The 25,064-nt window shown below is 41.6% G+C and overlaps 1 protein-coding gene across 7 annotated transcripts in view; it reads left to right on the plus strand.

Annotated features, from left to right (window-relative positions):
• Positions 1–25,064, plus strand: part of ACSM4 (acyl-CoA synthetase medium chain family member 4) — a 36,073-nt gene that overhangs the window by 4,361 nt on the left and 6,648 nt on the right. For 2 of the 7 annotated variants that reach the window (XM_079120871.1, XM_079120873.1), the window contains exons 2-9: positions 237–518; positions 5,766–5,923; positions 9,628–9,877; positions 12,293–12,503; positions 15,764–15,971; positions 20,731–20,874; positions 21,616–21,772; positions 23,446–23,525. In XM_079120871.1, the coding sequence (XP_078976997.1) occupies positions 9,677–9,877; positions 12,293–12,503; positions 15,764–15,971; positions 20,731–20,874; positions 21,616–21,772; positions 23,446–23,525 (1,001 nt within the window). In that variant the 5' untranslated portion in view covers positions 237–518; positions 5,766–5,923; positions 9,628–9,676. Of the gene's footprint in view, positions 1–236; positions 519–5,765; positions 5,924–6,000; positions 6,215–7,529; positions 8,574–9,627; positions 9,878–12,292; positions 12,504–15,763; positions 15,972–20,730; positions 20,875–21,615; positions 21,773–23,445; positions 23,526–25,064 lie in introns of all 7 variants that reach the window. The other 5 variants (XM_079120875.1, XM_079120872.1, XM_079120877.1 and 2 more) reach the window with 5 other exon arrangements.

Raw genomic sequence — 25,064 nt, forward strand, 5'->3', positions numbered from 1 at the left:
AAGATGCTCTAAAAATATTTATTATGCGAGTATAGACTTCCTGTTTCTCATGATCTGAGCATCCAGCTGAATAAACGAGAAATGTGGCAAGCTAACAGCCTCCCTCTTAGTGACATTTAGGGTAAACTCTGAAGCAATATATGCAGTAATCCAACCTATGCCATCTGGGGCCCTGAAATGCAGATCATTAAGTTGGCTTAAACTCTTAAATGCTGGTTTTTTATTTCCATTCATAGTAAACAACAGCTCTTTCTTCTTCTGGCTGCACCTGGGGTCCTGCCCACTGACCTAGAAGAAGAGGAGTTCATGTTTTGATCAATTATCCTGGTGTCTAAGAATGCCTTCCCCTTTAGAAATCTCTGAAAATGTGAATACTGCTTAAGAACAAACTGCCTGGGGCAACTGTCCCCTGGGGCCAGAAGGCTCAGGAGGCAGAACTTGAAGTCAAGGGTATCAGCATCATTGACTCTAACTGGCCTGTCTGCAGAGAAAATGCTACAAGTCACTTACTGTTGAAGGTATGTGCTACTATTTACTTACAAAAGGGACAAAGGCAGGGAGTGATAGCCTCATTCACCGTAGTAACTACGAGTTGTTGTGCATGTATGCCTTGTGCATTCCCAGATCCCTGCACAGAATCTAGCATGAAGTATGTTAATAAGTAAGCATTTGAGGAGTAAAATGTACACTGAATAATTATAGGCTTCAACCAAATACAGATAGATAAGATCATGTAATGCTGATTAACAGAGCTGGGAGGTACATTCGATTTAGTAATGCCCTGCCTCTTGGCTCCCTACTAATGTAGTGCCTTACGGGCTGAAATGCCAGTCACTATCCTAACACTGTCATGGCAGACCTGATTGGCCCTTCTGATATTAGTAAAGCACAATAGTAATTGATGGTTGGTCAACTGATTGATTGTCAAAAACACCATTTTTCACTAAAAGAAACCAGGAGTCCTAGGAGAAATGACTGATTTGAAATATAGAAGATGAACCTAGAACATATTATTGCACCAAAAAATAAAGACACTTTCGAAGGTCAACAGGGTTATGTCAAAAGGACACAGAAGCCTGCCTGAAGGGCCTCCCAGGAGTCACTTTGGGACAATTTGAGTATTTTTCTTTTTAAATGACTGCATTGGATTGGAATACTGAATATGTATGTAACTACGTACAATTAAAATTTTATAAATTCACAATCATACTTTGAAAATTTGTCATCATTACAGATTGCTGGGGCACCAACTCATTGATGATGGTAAGGAGAAAGAATGAAGCAGTAAAATAAGACTTGGTCCTATATAATTTACTTAACCTCTCAGAATTTGTTCCCTTATTTTTAAAACAATAGTACTACTAGCGCCTACCTCACGGGATTTTTGTGAGGATTAGATGAAATAATAGCATATGAGATCCTAAGACATTACAAAATACTATATGCTATAAGGGATAGCTGCTATCACTTTGTGCAGACTTTCCTAGTGAAGCAGATCTCTCGGGATTAATAAACACCTATTTTCTGAATTGATGTGATTATAAGACCTTGTGGAGTCATTTAATACTCTCAGTCTCTGGTCCAAGAGTTTACTTACCCAAGGGGTTAAGTGTAGAGTCTCTACTCTAACGTGATTCGCCATCTTCCCCATAAAATGTATGCTGGGTTATAATTACTTTAGTTTCATTCTTGCCAAGGATAGGGTATGCTCCCTGGAGGCCCAGATAATGACCCAGACTCCATATCCTGCATAACAAGGTCCCTGGCTCTTATCATCACTGGAAGAAATCTTGGTCCTTACAAAAGAACCACTAGAAGACCGATTGCAATCCAATGGTGACTTGTTATTTTGCCTTCCTAGTTGAAACAAGAAGCTCCCACAGGATTCCTGAATAACCAAGAATGTGTAGAATATACACTATGCCTTGTAGAAAGGAGAATCTAGCTCTTATAAGCCATATAAAACATTCAAAGACTTCAGAGATGCTCAGAGCCAAATGAACCCAAAGGCCCATGACCGTATGACCTCAGTCCTAAGTACCAGAGGAAAGCACTGAGGAGAGAAAAGTCTCTAAGGGGTTGAATTTAGAAGCAGGTTATTTAAAAATTAGTGATTTTTTTTTTTTCATGACATCCCTGAGAGAGAAAATCGGGCACTGTTTCACATCTCTACTTCCTGGACCCAAACATGGTGCACAGTCAGCATTTAGTAAGTGAGGCAGATCTCCAGGTTTGTCTGCCCAGCAATGAACATCTTGGGATAGCCTGTCCCTAACTACACAACCATCATGGTAGCTTCTGTATGATTTCTTGACTCCTTCCCCACCTTGACTTCCATTCATTGGCCCCCCCGGGTGGTGCTCAACCAATCCAAAGTTCTTCTCCAGAATTTTTCAAAGTATAGATGAAATAGCCAATTTCTTCAGTGGCAGGGACCATAAGATAAAAGAGTTGGCAAGGACCTATGTTCTCCACCATGTAGAGAAAGACCATCTTGGAGGAAAGCAAATTTAATCAACCCCTTTGGAGAAACAAAGCCCTAAAATGACTCCTGATGATGTTTGAGGCCCCTGACTTTCATGAGGTCCAGCTGCACCTTGGCCTCCCTGTGATTTGACTGACAATACCTTCTTGATCTGGCAAGCCTATCAGTCACTTTTCTCCTGCGTGCTGAACAGATTGGGATTCTGTCACAACCAAGTGGGTCTTGACGAATATAGTACTGATTTCTCCAGTTTCATGTGGAACAGAAACAGAATTCAGTAGCCAATCAACCTTTCTATTTCACTGCTGGAACACCTTTCAACTCCTGTCTCCCATTGGGATCTTCCTTTCCTACACATCCTCCACATGGGTGCCAGAGAAACCACCCTAAAATTCCTCTTCTGGAAAAGCATGTCCATGTCTCTTCCCCACCACCACAGGAACACAGTCAACCTCTCCCTCCATACATCTGTCCACATGTTCATCACAACACATGCAGCACTTCAGTCTCTCCCCCCCCCCCAATCTGAATGCAACACTCTTCATGGCAGACACCATCTCTTACTCATCTGTGATACCCCAGTTCCTAGTGCCTGCCTGAAATACCATACTTACCCAGTGATGCTCACTGGTCTGTCTCTGTGGCTTCTCTCTGTGAAGATGTTATGGTATTTACCAGATTTGCTTTAAGTTTCAGAAAAGGATGTCAATCCAACCCCCACCTAAGCAGAGCATCTGGACTTCACAACTGAATTCCAGCTACACCTCTGTTCCTTCATAGACTTTGTTTTGATCAGAACGTAGGTTGCTGAAATGCAATTGTCTTGGATATAGAAATGAACTAAAAAGAAACTCATTACTGAGGTTAGTGTATGAAGAATATAGATGACATTCATAGAAAGATGCAGGAGAAAAACTTTCCTCAGGTCTCAATATCAGGCAAAAGTAGGATTTTTTCCTTAGGTAGTTAGTTGGTATGTATTTTTCTTTTCCTTTTCTCTCTCTTTTTTTTTTTTTTTTTTTTTTTTTTTTTTTTTTTGTACCTGAGATTGAACCAGGTGACTTAACCACTGGGCCACATCCCTAGCCCCTTTTTATGTATTTTATTTAGAGACAGAGTCTCACTGAGTTGCTTAGGGCCTCACTAAGTTGTTGAGTCTGACTTTGAACTTGCAATCCCCCTGCCTCAGTCCCTGAGCTGCTGGGATTACAGGCATGGGACACCACACCCAACTTGTATTTTTCTTGTAGACTCTGCATGTGCCTGATCATATCTCTCCCCCGACTCTCTTTCTCTTTCTCTTTCTCTCATCTGGATGAAAGAAAGCTCTAGCCACTTTTCTAGCTAACTTCTAGTGAATAGAGAGAACTTTATGGCATGTAATTTTGTGTACTTATTTCACACTGGTTTTTATCTTGCTTTTCTTCTCTATTTTTCATTTATCTGCATCTCCTCAGCCTCTTTTTTGATGTTTTTATTAGTGTATTATACTTATACATAGCAGCGGGGTTCATTCTGACATATTCATGCACACGTGAAATATCATTCGCTCCATTTCAATTCCCAGTACTGCCTTCCCTCCCCCAGTCTCCTTCCTCCCCTATACTGATCTTCCTTCTATGTATGTATTATTTTTTTGTTGTTCTTTTTCTTTTTGGTTTTGTATGTATTGCTTTTTAATTGGTGCTTTATAGATATACATAAAGGTGGAATTCACTGTAGCATATTCGCACATGTACATAGCAGGACTGGGTCAATTTCATTCTGTAATTCCTTCCTTTTCCTATCCTTCCTCCTTCCCCCTCACTCTGCTTCCTCTTCTCCACTGATCTTTCCAGCTTCATGGGATCCCCACCCCCACCAAGGAGCCAGTCCAGGTGTCTGTCAGCAGATGAATGAATAAAGAAAACATGTTATTTATACACAATGGAGTTTAACTCAGACATAAAGAAGAATAAAATTATGGTATTTACTGGTAAGTGGCTGGAACTGGAGAATGTCATGCTAAGTGAAACTTGAAAAGTCAAGGGTCAAATGTTTTCCCTTGTATGCAGAAGCAGGAGTAAAATAAGCCTCTTTTTGAAAAAAAGAAAAGTATTTTGATCCCATAATTACTTAGTAATGGGATATGTCTGCCTGTCAGGCACCATACAGCTTCTCAAACAATGGAATCAGATTGGACCTTGTCATCATGATTTCCTCTTTTGCACTGATTTTTTCCGTATATATATATGATTTTTATTATATATATATGATTTATATATGTGTGTGTGTGTGTGTGTGTGTGTGTGTGTGTGTGTGTGTGTGTGTGCCAGGCAGGTGCATGTAAGTCTCTTTGCTGCATATATGTTTCTAGTGAGAGCGATAGGATGGTTTAAGTAACATGTCCTCATCAAGGTTCAAAAGGGACCCTGTAAGGGTAATGTTTGCATCTGGTAAGAATGTGTCATGAGCTCTGTTTTAGCCAAACTCACTTCCTTTTAGAAAAATTAAAAGGCCAGAAAGCTGTTTTACTCCATCTTCCTTGCAAAACCATGAGAACAAAGCAAGTTCCCTGCCAATAACAGGGCTCCTTGTAGTTTAGAATGTGCCTTAAACCTGAAGGTCTGTAGCCAAAAGCTGTTTTCAAGTTAAATCAGCAAGCTCTGGGAAACTTTTTTTTCATATAACTGAGTATACAGCTGCATATCTCATGCCCACTAGAAATAATTTATAAAGTTTTCTGATTTTAAAAATATGGGCAAGATACGCTCATGGTATAAAATATGTATGTATACTTTTGGGGAAAAAAATGAAAGTCGCCCATTAGGTAGTCAGGAACATTGTTTCAAGATGATTTCCAAATGAGATAATATCTGGACAGACATTTAGCAGTGGCCAGCACAGAGCAGGTACTCAGTAAAAGCCAGGAGTTAGGAGGATTTCTCGTAATGGCCTCCAAGTGACCGGTTGGGTGTGGTTCCTTTGGCTGTACCACTCTGGCAAGCTTGCAATTCAGATCCAGTTATGCCACAATAATTGAGCATGCCAATGTCCTGGGCTACTTGATAATCATGTGCAGAGGCTTGGGTAGTAGGCCACTTGAGAAGTATGGATCTCAATATCATCAGCTTCAACAATGAAAATGATTCATTCACGTCCTGGGGCTTAGCCATTGTTTGACACTGTACCTGAATGGAAGCTGCTCCTGCGTTTCCTTTCTCCCCTCCCAGCTGTGTCTTATAAGCCGCTGTCCCTTTAACCACAGGTTGTCCACAAAACAAAAACTCTCCTCCCACAGGATTATGAGCCTCCCAACTAACTGCACACCAGAGACTTGGGGCCACATGGCATAGATACCACCAAAAGAGAAGGAAGGAACCAGGTTTCTGGCAGACACAGAGCTGAGTCTTTGCGAAGGAGCTGACGGCCTTTCTGGATCAATAATACCATTTTCAGGTAAGATGAGATGGCTGTAGTAACATAGAGGCAATTCTGGTAAACGCAAAGTTGTGAAGGTGTATTTAAATCCACAGCATGGGAGTAAGAAAAGAGGCACATTGTCTTGCCGTTATTGGATCACTGCAGACCTGACCAGATCCTCTCCCTTTGACAGAAAAATGGACTGTTCTACTTGACCAAAGTTGATAGAAATATAGCAAAATATCTGGGATAGCATTCCTCGCCTTGGCTACGAGAGAACAAAGGAGGACTGGAATTGCCGCTGCTCACTAAGATGAACGGCCTTTGGTAATCTGCTTTGCCTCTTGGTGCCTCTGTTATCTAACACATGAAACAATGAACTAATGATAAAATGAAGCAAGGTATTACATGGAAGTCCCTCATATGAGCGGCCACCAAGTGCTCAATGCTTTTTTTTTCCCCCGCTGTTATGGTTTCTTAACACTCAGGAAGTCACTACCAGTGACATCATGTTTCAGACGCCACTGGCTTCAACTCTCTTGCTTTTACAGAAATTTTCTGGAGATATTTTGTCAAACGTGTGTGCAAATTTCTACAAAGATAATGTTTCGAAGTAACATAGTCCGTGACCTTCAGATTTGACCCCGGAGTCATGAAAACTGGTCACAGAATCCCAAGTTAGGAAATGGCTGTTTGATGCAAAATGGCGGCTCCTCAGAGTCTTGCTGGCGCCTTGCAGGCCTGTCTTGTACTGCTGCGGGAGACAGGCTGGGTGAGAAGTAGCAGGCAGCACTCGGGAGAGGAGGAGAACTTCAAACTTTATTTTACGCCGGTGGGCCCAGAGGAAAACAAAAACTCCAAATTCTGAGCCCTGAGGCACAGTTTCTCATAGGATTTATAGGTCATTTGATGTCATCTTAGACCCATCCTATCATTGGAGCTTTTTTCTCTTTTAAAAAAAAAAAAATCCTAATCTCTGCGGCTGAAGGCCTGTGCAGGGTCTCTAACATAAAGCATGCTCACAGAAACAGACAAGAAGAAACAGCTCTTTTCACAGGCATCTATTACATTTCAGGAGGGAGCAGTCAGACTCTTAGGCCAGTTATTGACAATGCAAAAGGTGGGGACCCGTGGTTAATTAGGCTTCCTGGAGAAAGGCTGAGAGAAGGGAGGGGAACTGACCCCTTCCCCAGGCACTGGTCTCTTATCATAGCATTTTTGTAATTTCATTTCACTACCAGATCTGGTTTTGCCATCACAGTACCAAATCTATTCTGAAAGTCAAAGGCAAACCAAAAGAGAGAAAATAAGAAAAGTTATTAGAAAAAAAAATTTTTTTTTTGTTCTGAAGTTTTTGAAACTCGAAAAATCCTACTCTGTAATACCTTTGTTTTTATTTTATCACGAACTCATGATTTAGTTTGCTGCGCAGGAAATGCTGAAACATGCATTATTTACAATACGTAGTTTTAGATGTGCTGGTATGTTAATTTGGTGATTTATTAAGATAAGTAAAATCTTTTCTGGAGGTTTGGGCAATAGTAATTCATGGAAGATCATCATCTTTCAATTCAGAGGAGAAAATGGAGAAGAAATTTGTAGGCAAAGCAATTCACTAAGTTTTCTTCGCTATTCACTGTAGGAAGCAGAAGTATTGAAGGTGCCTGGTGATTTGGAAGTCTTTCCAGTTCCTCATTAAACTAAGACAAGGAGAGGTTGAGAAAAAAGAAGCGAAGGCTAGAATGACTGAGACGGAAGGGACAGATGTCAGTCCCCAGCATGGTGCATAGCGATGCGTCGTTTAAACAGGGAGGAAGAAACGCTAGTCCAGGCCTATAATAGCTTTTCTGCACTTTTCTTTTTGTATGTCAAGCAGCCTTCCACCATAAATGGGTTGAAGTCTGGTTGTGGATACACAGCATTTATTGGCTCCTAGACACAGGAATGCAGCCGACACAGGAAGAGGTATTCACTTAAACCCCACCAGTAAGTAGCCAGCAGAAAGGTTATTGTCTTTACGCTCCTTGCTCGTGGCAGAGGTGGAAAGGATTTGGAGAGGTTAAACAACTTGGCAAAGGTGGCTCAAAGGAATGGCTACGGATTCAAGTGTGTCTGTGTTTGTGTGTCAGGAGGAGAAAATGGGGGTCTCGCTTTTGGTAGGATGCTAAACCATGAGCATGCTCGCTCAACTTCTCCCTTCCCTCCTTTCGCTCCTTGTACCTCCACCACACTCCCAGATTGTGCCCTCTTCCAACCTTGACATACGAGAGAGAGTTTAATACTGATTGGACTGCCAGACATAGCTCTCTGCGCTACAGCAAGTTGCTTTTGCACCAAACAGACTTGTCCAGACAACACCCTGAGCAGCAAAGAGGGTTTGGCAATGAGGCCGAAAGGTGCTCCTCTGTCCTGTTTAGTCATTATCACTGAGCTGCAGGCCCAGGAGCCCTTTGCACCCGTAGATTCTTCCACTCCATGCAAATCAATTGCAGAGAACCAAAGGGCAGAAGGTGTTTGGCACCTACAGGGAAACTTTACTGGAAAAGGCGATACAAAGGAGACTTGAACAGCAAAGAGAAACCAGGCTCTGAAGTCAGACCATAGAGCTTCAGACCTTGCCTCTACCACCGTGAGCTGGATGACCTTGTGCAAATCTACGTGAACCTCAGGGTCTTCATCCGTGAAAGTAAATAACAATAGCATCAGTCTCACGAGTTTATCGGGAATGTTGAATGATACCAGGAATGCAAGAACTCCACAGACGCTGGCTTCTATTATTGGCTATAAGTCGTGAATCGTCTAAGAATGCAAATATGTAGCCCACACCATCTAGGTAGGTTAGACGGGACACACAGATAAAAGTGATAAATAAGAGTACAAGGTAGTCAACTGTCACATGTGGTACAGAGGCCAGGTAGGGAAATTCAAAGGAAGAAGGGATTATAGAGTTAGGAAAAAAATAGGTCAGATTACAGATGGGAGTCCAGAGAGCATAGGTGACTACCAATGTCACAGAGCTCGTTTTGAAATAGTTGAGAGTAACAGCCAGACCTCCTGATTAATACAGTGAGATTCTCCATGAAACTGTGCCACAAACAGTGCTCTCGGAGATAATCTCCACAATATCAATAGTTACCAACTGAATGCATTTGTGTAAGCAAGGTATTTACAAGTTATCTTATTAAATCTTTACAATAACCCTAGGAGGGAGGTAAATATATTTCCCCATTTTACAGATAAGAACATTGATGTTCAGGAAGATAAGTAACTTGCCCAAATCCTACAGTCAGAAAGTATCTGAGCCAGAACTTCAATGAAGGTGTCCAATCAATTGTAATGAAAGCTTGATGGGAAAGGGGGACAGGGTATCCAGAATCAAGGGCCATGGCTTGCCAACTTTGGTGGTAGACATGCACATGAGGAGTGAACGGGCTGCTTCTCCTGGAGGAGGGATAGCAGATAGGTTAGAAGAGAGTATGTGGCTGACAAAGATTGGCAATGCCAATTCAGGCAACAAGCATTCTATTTGTTTTTGGTTTTGTTTGGCAGAAGGTAGGGACCAGCCTGGTCACAAACAGAACACTGAAGGAGAGTCCAGTGGTAGGGGGACCAGTTGGCATCTAATGGCCACGCTCTGCAGGATGGGTGTTCTTCGGGGCTCCTCAACTTGCCAGGGGCACACAGCCACAGGTCCACTTCCCAGTCTCTGGCTGACACTCTCCACCCATCTCTCCCCACAGGCTGTGATACCACCACATTCCCATCAGTAGACAAAGTCCATTGGGAATCATGAAGATTCTTCTCCACCGCCAGACACTTCGACTCGTCTGGCTGGTCAAGCTCTCTGGTCGCCACTTTCACAGAGATCACCAGACTAGGGCGCCTCTGACCCCTGCTGACTTTGAAGCCATAAATCTCTGTGACAAGGCATTGCCTAAGAACTTTAACTTTGCTGGAGATGTGCTGGACCAGTGGTCTCAAAAGGAGAAGGTATAAGACGATGGCTTTTATCAACTGCATTCACTTATCCCCTGTCTTCCAGTTCCTTGCTCTGGGGTCCTCTGGTCGGTTTCAATACAGTTCCTAAACCTGCCTTGGTTTCCTGAGTCCTGGGATTGCCGTCCTCTCTCCCCAGAGAGCTCAGGTCCCTACTTGCATCAGGCTTTCTCTGGAGCCTCCCTAGTCCCTTCCCTCCTCCCACTCACACATATCAGGGTTGCGCATCAGAATTATTTATGCTCCTTTCCCTCCTTTGCTCCCAGTAAAAGGGTTCAGAATTGTCACAGGCTTACAAGAAAAGGTAGTAACTTACACTTTGGTTTTATGGATATAGTTATGGTTGGAATAATTAGGGGAGGGTCTGAAATGGAGAAGAATAAATCACACACGCCTTATGGAGGGTTTGCACTGTAGTTTGGGGACGGGGTCCCTGCTTCCTGACCCCACCCCGTGCCAGGCACCTGATGCAACATTCCATGTATCAGTGCTTAGCCAAATGCTCTGCTCTGTGGTTCAGAAATGAGGTCGGGTACCAGGTATACAAGGCATTAAATAATGTTAAACTAGTCCTTCCTGTTAGTTGATTAAAGTTGGATAATCCTCCTGGAAATCTTGGTCATTGTGTCTTTAACACTCAATACTTGTTAAATTCTTTTTTGAACACAGAGAGCAGGTAGAGGTTGACCATCTTTAGATTAAAATTTAAGGGCATAGTTTATCTTTCACTATAGATATTTTTGGAATCTATTTTTTTTTTCAAAAATTTTTGTGGTACTGAGGATTAAATCCAGGGGTACTTTATCACAGAGCTACATCCCCAGTCCTTTTTTTAATTTTTTATTTTGAGAAAAGGTCTTGCTAAATTTCCAAGTTGGTCTCCAACTTGCAGTCCTCCTGCTTCAGCCTCCAGAGTCACTGGGATTATAGGCATGCGCCACATGCCCAGCTCTGTTACCTATTTTTAGCAAGTGGTACTGATTAAATGCATTTTTCTTCTGGAGTAAATGTGTACAAGTGAGTCAGTATGAAGACAAATACAAAGTAAAGAACAATAGTGCAGGTGTGGAAAGAACTATACTCAAATGACTAGGGTTGGGAAATGTTGACCTATATTATTTCATCAAATCCCCATAAGCACCCTGAGGGTGGGGTTCAGATAAGGGACTTAACCATAGAAGTTAAGTACTTATCCAAGATCACACAGCTCCAAAGAACATGGACCACATTCCTGATATTATGTAATACTGTGCAGTACAATGGAGTTGTCTGGAATATGAGACAGTGTTGAGGAACAGAGAATTTGGTGAGGAAAAGAAGAGGAAGCTAAGCAAGGATCACAGATGAAGTGAAATGAAAACTGGGCTTTGAGATATTTTCCAACCTGGGAAAATGGATAAAACTTTCCAGAGAGGGGGAAGAGGGAAGAAAAATATTATTCCTGGTGATACAGAAAGCAAATAGGTTTTTCAGTACAGATGACTAACTTTGTGGAATGATAGGTGATTTCCTCCTGAAATCGATCCATTGATGCCCACCTCCACCCTGTCCCTTGTGACCTGTGAAACCTGCACCTCAGCCTCTGGGAACAAAAGGATGCCAGGGTCCCAATCAAAGGAATACAGGAGGGTTCACAACACTCCTGGGAACTGGAGAGCCAGTATCGGTGAGGACAGAAACCAGGACAGCTCCCTGGGGACACAGAAGTACAAGAACCCAGAAACGAGTTTGGTTCCAACCATTTTTTCTTTTGGTTCCTCTCAGAAAACTAAAAAGTCCATGGAGAAAAGGTCTGATTGGTCCAACTTTTATCACATACCCACCCACTGTTCAGAGAAAGGCAAGCACCCTGATGGGTTGTCTCACCAAGACTGTGTTCAGAAGAAGAGGAGCAGTTCCCCCCAAGATAAACGACCTGCAGTTACTAGAATGCATGGGAATGGGTGCTGAGGAGGAGTAACAGCAGAAGTCTCATATGTCTGGTAACCAGTCCTATAAGCCTCATTAGTCAGCTCTCTGTTGCCATGACAAAATGTCTAAGATAAACAACTTAAAAGGAGGAAAGGTTTATTTTGGCTTACAGTTTCAGGGGTTTCAGTCCATGACAAACTGACCTGTTGCTTTGGGCCTGTGGCAGCACAGTACACCATGGTGGCAGCATATGGTGGAGGAGGCCTGTTTACCTCTGGGCAGCTGAGAAGCAAAAAGGGTGAGAGATAGGAAGGAGCCAAGTGTCAATATCCTCTCTAAAGACACGCCCCCAATGACTCAACTGCCTACACTAGGACCCACCTCCCAAAAGTTCCACTACTTCCCAGTAGCACCATAGGCTATGGAACAGCCTTTATTTAATGTCACACTTCCAAACCATAATGCCTTCTCTTCTCTTTCCTCTGTATCCCTAACCAGACAGGGGAGAGACCAGCCAATCCAGCCCTGTGGTGGGTGAATGGCCAAGGGGATGAGGTGAAATGGAGCTTTAGAGAACTGGGCTCCTTGTCTCGAAAGGCAGCCAATGTGTTCACCAAGCCCTGTGGCCTGCAGAGAGGAGACCGGGTGGCCGTGATTCTGCCCCGGATCCCTGAATGGTGGCTCATCAATGTGGCTTGCATGCGAACAGGTCAGTGCCAAAATGTGACATTTGTAAATCATGCAGAAACATATAGAGATTAAAACTTGAGCATTTTCTGAAATGTTAGCTTTGACTAAATCTGTGCTTACAGAGGACAGGGAAAGAAGAGTTGAATAATGCAATATCAGGTACCTTAAGAAGTCAGTATGACAGTGATAAGGTTTTGGAGGAAATTCTCAGAGAGGTTAAGGAGTCTGCCCAGAGTCACAGAACTAGAAAGTCACGCAATTAGGATTTAAATGCCAAGCTCCATAAAAGCAAATGTGGGTATCAATGCTTCTTTGCAGTCCTGGCTTATGACATATTCAGCCTGGTGATCCAGAATTTTCTTCTCTGAATATATTTGGATTCTCTCTGACATGAAAATAGAAAAAACAACCAAAAAAAAAAGCATTTTAGAATGTTAGGACTTATAAATATATGAATGACTACAGAGCCCAGTTGGAAACCTCTACCTCTTTCCAACAAAAAGACGAATATATTCAATTATACATTTTTCTCCCAAAGTGATAATATAATGTACCCCTAATGAAAAGTTCTCCTTTAGGGCTGGAATCAGCAAACCAGAGCCTGCAGTTGGTCACTGGTTTTTGTAAATAAAGTTTTGATGAGATATAGCTGTGCTCATTCATTTGTTGTCTATGGCTCCATTTGTTGTACAGCATCAGAAGTGCTAATAAAGACCTAGATGATCACTGGGTCCCCCAACACTACGATATTTGCTAGCTGGCCTTTTACTACTACTCCCCAAATTTTACCAATTTCTTCTCTGAAACACACGTAAATCTTTATAAATCAAGTAGAAATAAGCTAGAGGAGGTAAAAGTGCTGGGAGTGATACTGGCCAAATCACATTGCTATATGGTGTCCATAACCCACAAACCCCATCTCTGTGCACCACTATGATGCACCAATAAAAAGTTTACAGAGACTAAATAAAATAAGAATACCAAGGATAGTACTGCAGAGAACCCAAAGATGCTTGTTGCAATAGCATTAATAATAGTAAAAAAACTAGGAACAAATAGAAATGATTGTATAAATTTTAACTTAGCTGGGATGGAACTTGAGATGTGTTTACTGCTGGCTGAAACTCTGGCACCTCCACTTCATGGGCTATCACTTGAAAGATAATTGATAATAAGGATCAGATAATGATAATCTTAATGTGAAAAGAAGGATTTCATCATAATGCTGAAAAAAGCTTTGACTGCCAATATAATTATAAACATAAGCAGCAATCTTTCAAATTCTTTTTATATTCATTATGAAAAAGGACTTGTTAATGTGGAACCAATCACAGGTTGGGAGAAGATTAAAGGTCGTCTACTTGTCATAAAAAGTAAATATTTAATATTACTTAGAACAACTACAAATTATGAAATGCCAACAGAATCCAAACACAATCTAAATGCTCAAAAGCACTCAGTTAGGGGCTACAGAGATAGCTTAGTCGGTAGAGTGCTTGCCTTGCAAGCACAAGACCCTGGGTTCGATCCCCAGCACCGCAAAAAAAAAAAAAAAAAAAAAAAAAAAAAAAAAAAGGCACTCAGTTAATTCAATGTAAAGCAAGCAGCTGAGGAGTCTGTTTTCTAATCCAGAATTAGCAGATCTTCTCTGTAAATACTGAGATTGGTTATAATACACTGGGTGGCAAAATGTTTTGGTTTTGCTAAAAAGTTGTATGCAGTACAGCCTAAGGTATTTGTTATCTGTTTAATATTTACTATCTGAAATTCACTCGAAGAAATTTTCCCCCAGTCCCCTCAGATAGAAGTTTATCCTTTGAACATATTCAAATCCATCAAGGGGACCAATTATTTGAGATTCATTAAGAACAAGTGGTTTGTAAGATAAATGATTTTATATTTTTAAACTGTGGGAATGTCCTGAGATCCTCTAGGGTGTTTCCCTAACCAACTACCTTATATTGACATATTTATTCATTTTCTCATAAGAGGATGACATTTAAGAGTTTTTTAAATATATTCAATAAAATACAGTCTCCTCCCTGGGAATTCAACTCCACATCTCCCTATTTAGCTAACTTCAGGGGATTCATCAAGAAATAAGCAGTCTGGTATATATAGCACACACCTTGGAGGTCTGGGTGATGTATCTTTGCATCCTGGCTCTGATACTGACTGTCTCTGCACCCCTTGAGTGAGATGCCATACGGGGTTAATTTTAAGTGAGATCTTAGGTACATAACAAGGGCTCTATAAAAGGTAGAGGGTATCTGTAATGCTTTACGTACACACTACTTTCTTCCCATAGACTCGCTTTAGAAAGTGCAACAAACTTCTCTCTTAATCTAATTCTGCCACATATTTTCTTCTCATCAGGAACTGCTACTTTGAAATCAGGCTGATCTCCAATCAGTGTTTAAGATAAAGTGAGGAAATGGTATAAATTAAACATGCTATAGTAGTCTCAGTGGTGCTAGACCACCAGGATCCAGAGATCTGAGGGTTGCCTCTGCTACTTACCAGCTATGACCAAATTTCATCTCCCGTCAAATGTTAATGACCTACCAGGGTTGCTTAGAACAGTGGTCTCCAGGTATCTGGGGTTATATAATGTATCGATAAAATTATTTAGGACCTGCATCTTGACATTGGGTTATAGTTTTTTTTTTAAATATTGTTCTGCACTAAGAAAGTATGTGTGCTATAAAACATACGAAAAGGAAATAAAAGCACAAAAAGAATTGCACTATCTCAATACTTTTTTAAAATTCTATTATTTTCTTTTCTCCTTCCCAAGGGATTATCTTGAAAAACTCACTTTGGAGACTATTGGTTCAGAAGATTGAATGAGATCATGTTCATGAAAACATGTTATAAGATGTAAAGTGCTACTTAAGTGTTGCATAGTAATGACTCAACCATTGCCATAAAATGTTGCAGAAGAACCCACCCTTATAATGTCTCCCTATGTCAGATGCTATCATTATCCCCATTTTACAGTTAAAGGAAGGAAGGCAGAGAGATCAAGGTCACAAAGCTAGCACACGGCAAGGCAAGGATTAGACCTAGAATCTGTCAGACTCCAGAGTCAATGCCATGATGAGCTTCCAAAGACCAGGGTCCTGTGGATGTCCCTGGGGGCCAAGGCAGGAGGAACTGAAGGCTGGATTGTGAAACTTCTCCCTGCTCAGTCACAATGCCCAAGTTTCCCACAGTCCACAGAGGTCATCCGTAGGGGACAAGAGTTCTGTTGAGCTCAGGACCTTCTATCCTCCCCAGGGCTTGTCTTCATGCCAGGAACAACCCAGCTGACAGCAAAGGACATTCTCTACCGGCTGCAAGTATCCGAGGCCAAGTGCATTGTGGTCAGTGAGGAGGTGGCCCCAGCAGTGGAATCCATCATGTCAGCATGTCCTAACCTGAAGACCAAACTCCTGGTGTCTCCAAACAGCCGGGAAGGGTGGCTCAGCTTCCCCGAGTTATTCCGGTGAGTATTTTTTCCTGGTCTATTTGCAACACCAGCAAGCACAAAAATCACAGCTACATCTTAGAGTCTGTCTCAGCAACACTGAGTTGATCTGGGTTCCTTCTAGAAAAGAATTACCTACTAAAGGATTTATAGGCAGCAGGAAGCAATACAGCCTTCCCACCCCCATGTTCCTGCTCCTTTCTGTGGCCAACGATGAGTATTTTACAGGGTGTGGTCCTTGCTTACCTCCTGGACCACACCCATCATCATACTTCCTTTTATTCCTCAAACATGCCCTACCTCAGGGCCTTTACACCTGCTGTTTCTTCTTCCTGGGATGCTCTTCCCTAGTTCTTTTCACTGTTGGGTTCGTCCTGTCTGATTTCAGCTCATATGTTTTATTCTAAGTGGGGTTTTCCATTACCAAACTAACCAAAGAAGAGCTACAGGCCACTCCATCACATCACTCTCATATTTTCTTCATAGTATTTGTTACTACCTGAATTATAAGGTCCATTCATTTGTTTCCCCAATTTTCTCTTTTGGAGCAGGGATCAGCATATTAAGGACCGCAAGTAAATCTGGCTCACCACTTGTTTTTGTAAATAAAGTTTTATTGGAAAGCAGCCATACCCATTTGTTTACATATTGTCTATGGTTGTTTTCATATTACAACTGCAGAGTTGAATAGAAGCAACAGAGACTGTCTGGTTCAGAAAGCTTAAGATATTTGTTATCTGGCCCTTTATAAAAAAGGTTTGTCACCACCTGCCCTAATTTACAAGCTCTAAGAAAGCAGAGGCTTCCTTTGTCTACTTGGTTGATCACTTTATCTCCACTACCTAACAACACATACCAGGTACTTAAGAAATATTTTGTGAATAAATGAATGAACAAAACAGATCACTTTACCTCAGTTTTTCTCATATGTAAATGTGGACAATCATACTGCATATATCTTAAGTGTTGTTCTGAGGATTAAAAAAGTTAATATGTGAGAAAGTGCTTTCTAAGTTGTAAAAAATGTAAGTTAAAAAGTTAATTAGTGGGCTGGGGATATAACTCAGTTGGTAGAGTGCTTGCCTCACAAGCACAAGGCCCTGGGTTCAAATCCCCAGTATCACACACAAAAAAAGTTAATTAGTGGTTATGGCTCAGTGGTAGAGCACTTGCCTAGCATGTGTGAGGCACTGGGTTCAATCCTCAGTACCAAATAAAAATAAAATAAAGGTTTTGTGTCCACCTACAGCTGAAAATTTTTTTTAAAAAAGTTAATTAATGATATTACGCTTCAAAGAGGTGTTAAATAAGTTGTTATTTTTTTCTTTATTTAAACTTCAAAATTATCAAAGTTTAACTCAGGAACATATCAACATAACCTTAATCTAAATTACTAACTCATCAGAATGACCTATAAGTTATGTTTTTCAAAAGCCTTTCCCAGAAAAGTACATAGAAAAAGAAGACATGTAAACATTGTTGGATACCAGTTTCCTTTGTTGGAATTAAACTTTACTCTATCAATTAATGAATACCAAATCCTATTTGCAAATCACAAAATTTTCTCCTAAGGGCTCACATTAGTGTCCTGTTTGCTCTAAGCTGTATAAACTTAGCTAAGTCCAATAATATTTCTGAAAGTCTGTATCTTACCCATAAAATGGGGATAATGATAGTTTCAAGCTGTGGGTTTATAGAAAGATCAGATGTGATAAAGTGAGAGGAATGCTTAGCATAATGCCTAGCACAAAGCGATCACTCTATAAATACCGCTATAGTGATAATTGCATTATCATTTTCAAATTCCACAATTTATTGATTCCTAAGGTAGGGGCATCCAGATTATTTATATATGCATTTCCTTTGGTAAAATGCTTTTTAATACACTACCCAAAACACGTATTTTAAAATTATATATGTATATTTTTGTGCATTATACAAATACCAAAATCAAAAATTTTAAAGAATGAGTTTTTAAAAATCTACGGTTCAAAGTTCTCCTGTTTCTTTTCCATCCCAGTTATCTTGCTCACTCTGAGCAGCCACCCCCTACCCACTTTAGAGACCCCCATCCTAAAGAACTCTGTTGAGGCCACAAGAAAGCTTAAAGATGCCACAAAACTCACAAAGTAAAAACAAATTACATGAATTTCAAATTGAAATCTGTACATTTGGAGGGTAGTTTTGAGATGGAGGGAATCTCCACTTCGAACAACTTTGGAGTATCATAACTCCAAAAAGGCAATGAGTTTCTCTACCAACTGAGGTAGGGATAATTATATCATTGCCAATTCAGCCGTATTAGGGCCCACAGAGCAAGAACAAGGGCAAATTTACATCATTAGAGCCAATCAATCTTCTATTCAAGTTGCTCATTTAAAGACCTCTCACCTTTCTTCTGCCTTCCTAGGACAGAAGTCCATGAACACTTTCTAGAATATTCTAGATAGGTTGGGGAAATTTTTTAAATTATGACCAGACTGAAGCTTCTCTTTTCCTGTCTTAGGGCAAAAGGTCCTGAACTCTAATCTTGAGATGATAAAGTTGATGTTCTAGGCACAGGAACAGCATGAACAAAGACTTTGGGGTAAAAAAAAATAGCTGAGGTGTGCAGGGAATGGACTATACATCCTTTTGAGCAGCTGGGGCAGGGGAGAGATATGGAATCAGAGTGAAGGCCAGAAGAGCAAGCAGAGGCCAGATTGTGGAAGATCTCGCACACCATGCTGAATCTTACACTTGACCCTGTGAGCAAGGGAAACCACTGATGTGTTGTAAGAAGAGACGTGTCAAAGAGTTGGGGATGTAACTCATTTGGTAGAGTGTTTGCCTTGATGCACAAGGCCTGGGTTCAATCCCCAGCACCACACACACACACACACACAAAAAAAAAATGGTTAAGAAGAGACCTGTCAAGGTCAGGTTTGGATATTGAATAGACCTGGGAGTCCTGCAGGGAAGGAATTTGAGGGGAATCAAATTGAAATCAAAGACACCACCTTGGAGCTTAATCTAGAGGAAAGATGAGGTGGGTCTAAATCTGAGCTCTGGTGAATGGGATGGACGGAAAGGGGCAAAGGAAAGAATTAGCAGGACTCAGAGGCTGGCTGCACTTGGAGGATGGAGGAAGCAGGAGTCAAGGCTAATCTGCGTCCATACTTGGAGTCTGGGTAGTTGGTGTTGTACCAACTGAAGAAATAGCCAATAGAGGAGATTAAGATGATGTGTTTAAAACTAGGCATACTGAGGTCAAGGGGTCTGTGAACATTCAAATATCTAGCAGGTGGTGCACATGGGTGTCTCAGGTACGAGGAGGTAAAGATCCAGATCTGGAAGTCATCAGTTCTGAAATTTTGGAAAGACGTAACCCAGAACTCAGGGACCCAAGGAAAGAAAGAGAAGTCAGACGATGGGGTCAGTGCTTGAAAATTTTCTGCCAGTCACCAATAAGTACAGAGGTAGGACAAACAGGGTTGGTTAATCCAGCGGTTGGATGAAGTTAACATGGAACCCGGCTTATTCATCTTTCATCAGGCCATCCCTGGTATGCTCCCAACATGGCTAGGATAGTTCCAGACATCCTGTGCTTGCACAATATTCAAAGACTGTAAAACAAGGTGGACTGGAGAAGGTGGCATCCCTTCCTGATGATCCTTCTTAGAACAAGAATATACCTCCCACTAAGGCCTTGCATCTTGTTGACCGTTATCTGTGCTGTGTCCATCACTGGTAAGAGAAGGAATAGTCACAATTGGTTTAAGCTAATCAAGACTTACCCTAAGGAGCCACACAGAGCCGTTCTCCCCTGAAGCAGTTGACTACCTGGTATCAGAGCAAGATCAGAGTTTTATTAGTGTCAGAATAAGAAGGAATCACTCTTTGGTAAGCAACTAACACTGCGTCTATCAGAGATGGTGAAGATACTGAACCAGAATTATTTAAGTTTGATCCAAGAGGCAAGCACAGTGCCACATGCCTGTAGTCCCAGCTACTCAAGAGGCTGAGGTGGGAGGATCACTTGAGCTCAGGAATTTGAGACAAGCCTGGGCAAAACGTGAGACTTTGTCTAAAAAAGAAAGAGAGGGAGAAAGTTGGGGGAGGGACAAAAGAGGGGGCCAGGTGGGAGGAAGAAAAGGAAGGAAGGAATAAAGAAACCATGCACACATCACACGCACAAAAAAGTTTGACTTAAATGCCAAAAGGTCTTCCTTTAAGCAATAAAAACTGAAATGGTACTATCCATTTACAGGGATTCAATGTTGTTTTTTATTTGTAGTTTTAAAAATTAGTGCTTTCCAGATATACATAGAAGTGAAATTCATGGTGGTGTATCCATATATGTACATAGCATAACTTGGTCAGTTTCATTCTGCTCTTCTCCCTCTTCCTGTCCCTCCTCCCTTACCTCAATCCCCTTCTTCTGCTCCACTGATCTCTCTTCTATTTTCTTGGGATTTCCCCCACTCCTTTTTCTCCTTATTTTCATCTAACTTCTACATATTAAACAAAGCACTTATGGAAAAAAGGTTTAAATAAATAAAATACATATCCTTTCGTTATTACTACTGAACGTTATCTTGACTATCTATTTGGTTTATAGGGAGGTGAGCTAAATAAAAAGATTCGAATGGATAGATTTTAGCATTGAACTTCACAGTCCCTCTAAGATTTCTTAAGGAATTCCTCTCTGGGTAGTTATTATTTCAGAGCAAAAGAAATAGCAGAGTTAAATTGGTCTGCCATCTTCAGCTACCATCTTGGGGTCCCTGTGTTTCAGATCTGCCTCTGAAGAGCACAGCTGTGTGGAGACAGGAAGTCAAGAACCCATGGCCATTTATTTCACCAGTGGCACCACGGGCTCTCCGAAGATGGCGCAGCACTCTCACAGCAGCATTGGCATTGGGTATGCCCTTTGTGGAAGGTAGGGAGAAAAACTCAGTTTGCTTTTGATGAATCCTCCCCAGAGCTGCCACTAGGTGTATCCACTGCCTGATTGACACCTCTCCTGGAATGGCTATAGGATACCCCCCACAGAACGACTTTCCATGCTCCGTCCCACCCTAACTCAGTAAATGGTGCCATCTGAACAACAGACCAAACCAGAACTGAGGAAGTGACCTTGATCCAATTCCCATAAGGACACATCTGGCTCCCTCCCCTCCTTGCCAGGTAAACTTGCCTAGCCAGAAAGACCTTCCTAAAAGAAAGCCTGTCCTGAACTATCACATCACCCTGTTTTATTTCTGTCACAGCACTTATCACCACTGGAAATCATGGTATTTATTATGTACTTAATTCACTTTATTGTTTGCATGTTCCCTTAGAGATCTAGTCTATCTTGCTACCGTGCTAGAAGAGTGCCAAGCACCTAATACGGGCTTAATAAATATCTGCTGCATCAATGGATGAGCTCAGAAAATCGTGCCAAAGCCAGACTTCCCACTCCAGTCTTGGAATGCCTAGGATGCTGGAAAAGCCCCCTAGGAAGAGTAGGACTGGAAATCCTCACCTTGAGTTGGGGCTTCCTTTGAACCCTTTTCTCTATGAGGTTTCTCTATGGCATGGCCACTCCTCAAAGACAAGTTTGTTTGCGTCCCTGTTTTTGTTTTTGTTCATATTGATTTATTTTGGGTCTGTTTTGTTGCCTCTCCATGTCGTTTAGATACTGGCTGGACTTGAAGTCCTCAGATGTCATATGGAACATGTCAGACACAGGCTGGATCAAGGCCGCCATTGGTAGTGTATTTTCTTCCTGGCTATGGGGTGCTTGTGTCTTTGTGCATCGGATGGTCTCGTTTGACCCTGACACCTTCCTGGATGTAAGTCTTGACCTCTGTTACATCTCTCTGTAGAGTGCCACCCTATCTCATAATTAAAAAAAAAAAAAAAAAAAAAAAAAGATTCCTCAGTATACAGGGCTTCCTTTTCCAGAAGCAAAGTGTCCAGGGCCTAGGTTTTTGAATGTATTTACAGAACAGAGGGGATCACCCACACCACTCTCAAGCGGAAGACCCAGGCTTCCGCTTCAAATCGCTCAAGATTTGCTAGTGTGGCTAAATCTGCGACTGCCTAGGAACCTGGTTCTAAATAAGAAATCTGTAAATTAGAAATCTCAAATTGAAACAAATATTTTGTTTCTAATTTAAAGACACAAGAGACAATAGCTGATAAACCTCAACTCCTGTGTGCAGGAGACTGAAAGTAGGGTCATGTTTCTCCCAGAGCAGCTCCTTCCGTTCTCCACCCCAACCCCAATTAAATGTTTCTCTCTTTTTTTTTTTTCTTTAATTTGTGGAATGCTCCTCATTTTAATTACAGACCCCAGTACTCTTCCGGAAACCAGGCATGCATTTCCTTCTCAGCCAGGCATGACTAGATTGAGATATCTGATGGCTTTAGCCTTTAGAAAAATGTGATTCAGACCAGTTATATTTCACCCGTGAAAAATCAATTAAGTTTGACGAAATACATATTAAATATGCAGCACAACTTTGTTATTCTGCACGCTGCTCTCTGACAAGATGTCTCCAAGGCCTTAAAAGAGAAATGTAAGGTAAAGAAGAGCTGAGATCGCTTTATCAGGTTTACAAAAGGCCCCAAAGATCAACTAACTTTGCAGTCTTATTATTTTGTAAAATAAGAGCATTTTTACTTTAAAAAGATAATGTGTGTATTTTAAGTGCTATAAAAACCTTTATAAATTTGTGCTTTTCTTAGATGTATACATTACACTTATTAAAAATAAAATCTATCTTATTAAAAATAAAATCTAACATGCTCATTTTCAGACCACAGGTTATTGTTGACCTATAACAATCCAGATAGCCTGTGCACACATCTAGAGAGCCTTCTCCCAGATTCTTAAGTTTAACACAATTGTCAACACAGTGACATAGTGAAACTTGTTCCCCCAGAAAGAGGATCTTTGAAACATTAATATTTCTTTAGATTTAAGATGCCTCGGTCATTATTGGATTTCAGGAACTAGAGACATTATGTGCCCAACAGATTTTAAACCATTAACAAAAGGCCTTGAAAAATGCCCATTTCTGCATTGACTCAGTCCCCTTCAAAGGACTAATGTTCTCTGTGAAAATGGTGCCAGAGAGGTGCCAGTGGGTTAGTCAGTACCACGAAGCATCAATACCACACAAGAACGTATGGGCAGGAAGTTGTAAGCTTCCACCATGAGAGGTAACACGTAGCCCTGGGGGTAGAACGACCAGTCCTTACTTTGGGTTGTTCTCAAATTCGGCCATTGGCTTATTGATTGTGATGGTGCATGTCTGTCTCTGAAACATACACATTTTTAACAGTAACTGGAATTCCCAATAGACACATGGTCACTGGCGACAACCAATGAATATTTGATTTCTTATTCAGCAACCAGGAGATGAGCTCATGCCGATGGAAGAGAACGAGAGGTTGTGGACCTCCGCTCTGTCCTGGCCTTTCGTGGCCCACTTCTGACATCTCTTTCTCCGTCTTCCAGACACTTGCCACTTACCCCATCACGACCATGTGCAGCGCCCCCACTGTGTACCGGATGCTTGTGCAGAAAGACCTTAAGAGGTATATGGGCAGGAAGCTCCATTTGAACCACAGAGGAATGCGTTCCTCCAGCATCCCTGGCCTCCCCTGTCAGCACAGGACATCCTTAGTCTCACCACTACTGACATTCAGGACCAAACGACTTTGTCATGGAGGGCTGTCCTGGGCATTGTAGGATGTTGAGCAGCATACTGGCTGCATGCCGGGAGCATCTCCTTTGTGACAACCAAACATGTCCCTAGATGGTGCCTACTGTCCCATGGGGGATAAAATCATCTCCCCGGAAGAATTACTGGGATACGCTTTTCCCAGTGACAACCAGGGGCCTAATGTCCTAGAACTCCCACTCAAAAAAACAAAGAAAAATTGTCCTTCAGTACCACTCTTTTAGAAAGATGGCCTGTTAGAGTTTGCCCCCTCCAAACAAAATGAAACAAAAAATAAAAGCATATTTATATGGCTTTGAAGAGAAGCTAATGAAGTTTATGGCTTGAAGGTTATATTCAATCTAGCCAAATCACCTGCTCATCCAAACAGAGTTGTAATATATATTTATGGAACTGCTTTGAATTTAGCACATGAGAAGAGAGAGCAAGAGAAATAAGCTATTTAAGTAGTGCAGGCTTGCCCATAGTCTGCGGACAAGCCTGTGGATCCCAGTGTGTGGATGCTCCAGAAGGAAATTTCTGTAAGAGACAGAATGAAGCAGAAATGAATCTCTTTCCCTAGTCAGTGGCTACTCATTCTGGCCTTCCAAATGTGCACATCTTGCTCACATTTCAAGGATAATTCAAAGGCTGTTCAAGGGTTCTTTTAAATACACATAATTTGTATCCTACCCACACCTTCTGGAACATTTGGGACCATACCATATTGATAGACAGGCCGGTCCAGGCTTCCTAAGTCCAGGAAGGCCAGTGGTTAGAAGCTCAACTCCAAAGTCAAACATGCTCTGCTATAATGGTGTACCTCAGACACTCAGGATGACCTTGCCAAGCCTCCATCAACTCCATCTGTAAGAGAGGTTAAGTATCACCCCCAAGAGACTCCGAAGAGAATTCACTATAAGTGACATGGTTGGTGAGACATGTGCTAAGTTCACACTCGAGAGCATTCAAATCAGCCTTTTATTATTCCAGAGTCCTTGGGCAAGTTCTTTAAGCTCTCTGGGTCTCAGTTTCCTCATCTGTAAAGCAGAGTCTAAGATGGCTGACTCCTAAAGCCCTTACCACGTAGCCACAACCCACCTGATGTTAGTTGTTGCATAATTTCATAAATAGTTAATATGATTAGCATTTACTTCTAGCCTTTTCCCTCATAGCTAAGTTCTCTTCCCCCTGCCATGAAGTAGGGTCCTTCAGGAAACTCTTTCCATCACTAACGTGAATCCTCACATGGCTAGAACAATGTCTGCCAACAAGGCAGTTGTTCAACAAATGTGTGGAGGGAGCTTTCCTGAGACTTGCCTCCCTAGCTCTTTTGGTTGCTGCTTGAATGTCTTCATTATCTTGCTGTGACAGTCACTCGTCTCTCTCCCCCAAGACTTCGTACAGTTCTTTC

This window comes from Sciurus vulgaris (assembly GCF_902686455.1).
Source record: "Sciurus vulgaris genome assembly, chromosome: 18".
NCBI lineage: Eukaryota > Metazoa > Chordata > Mammalia > Rodentia > Sciuridae > Sciurus > Sciurus vulgaris.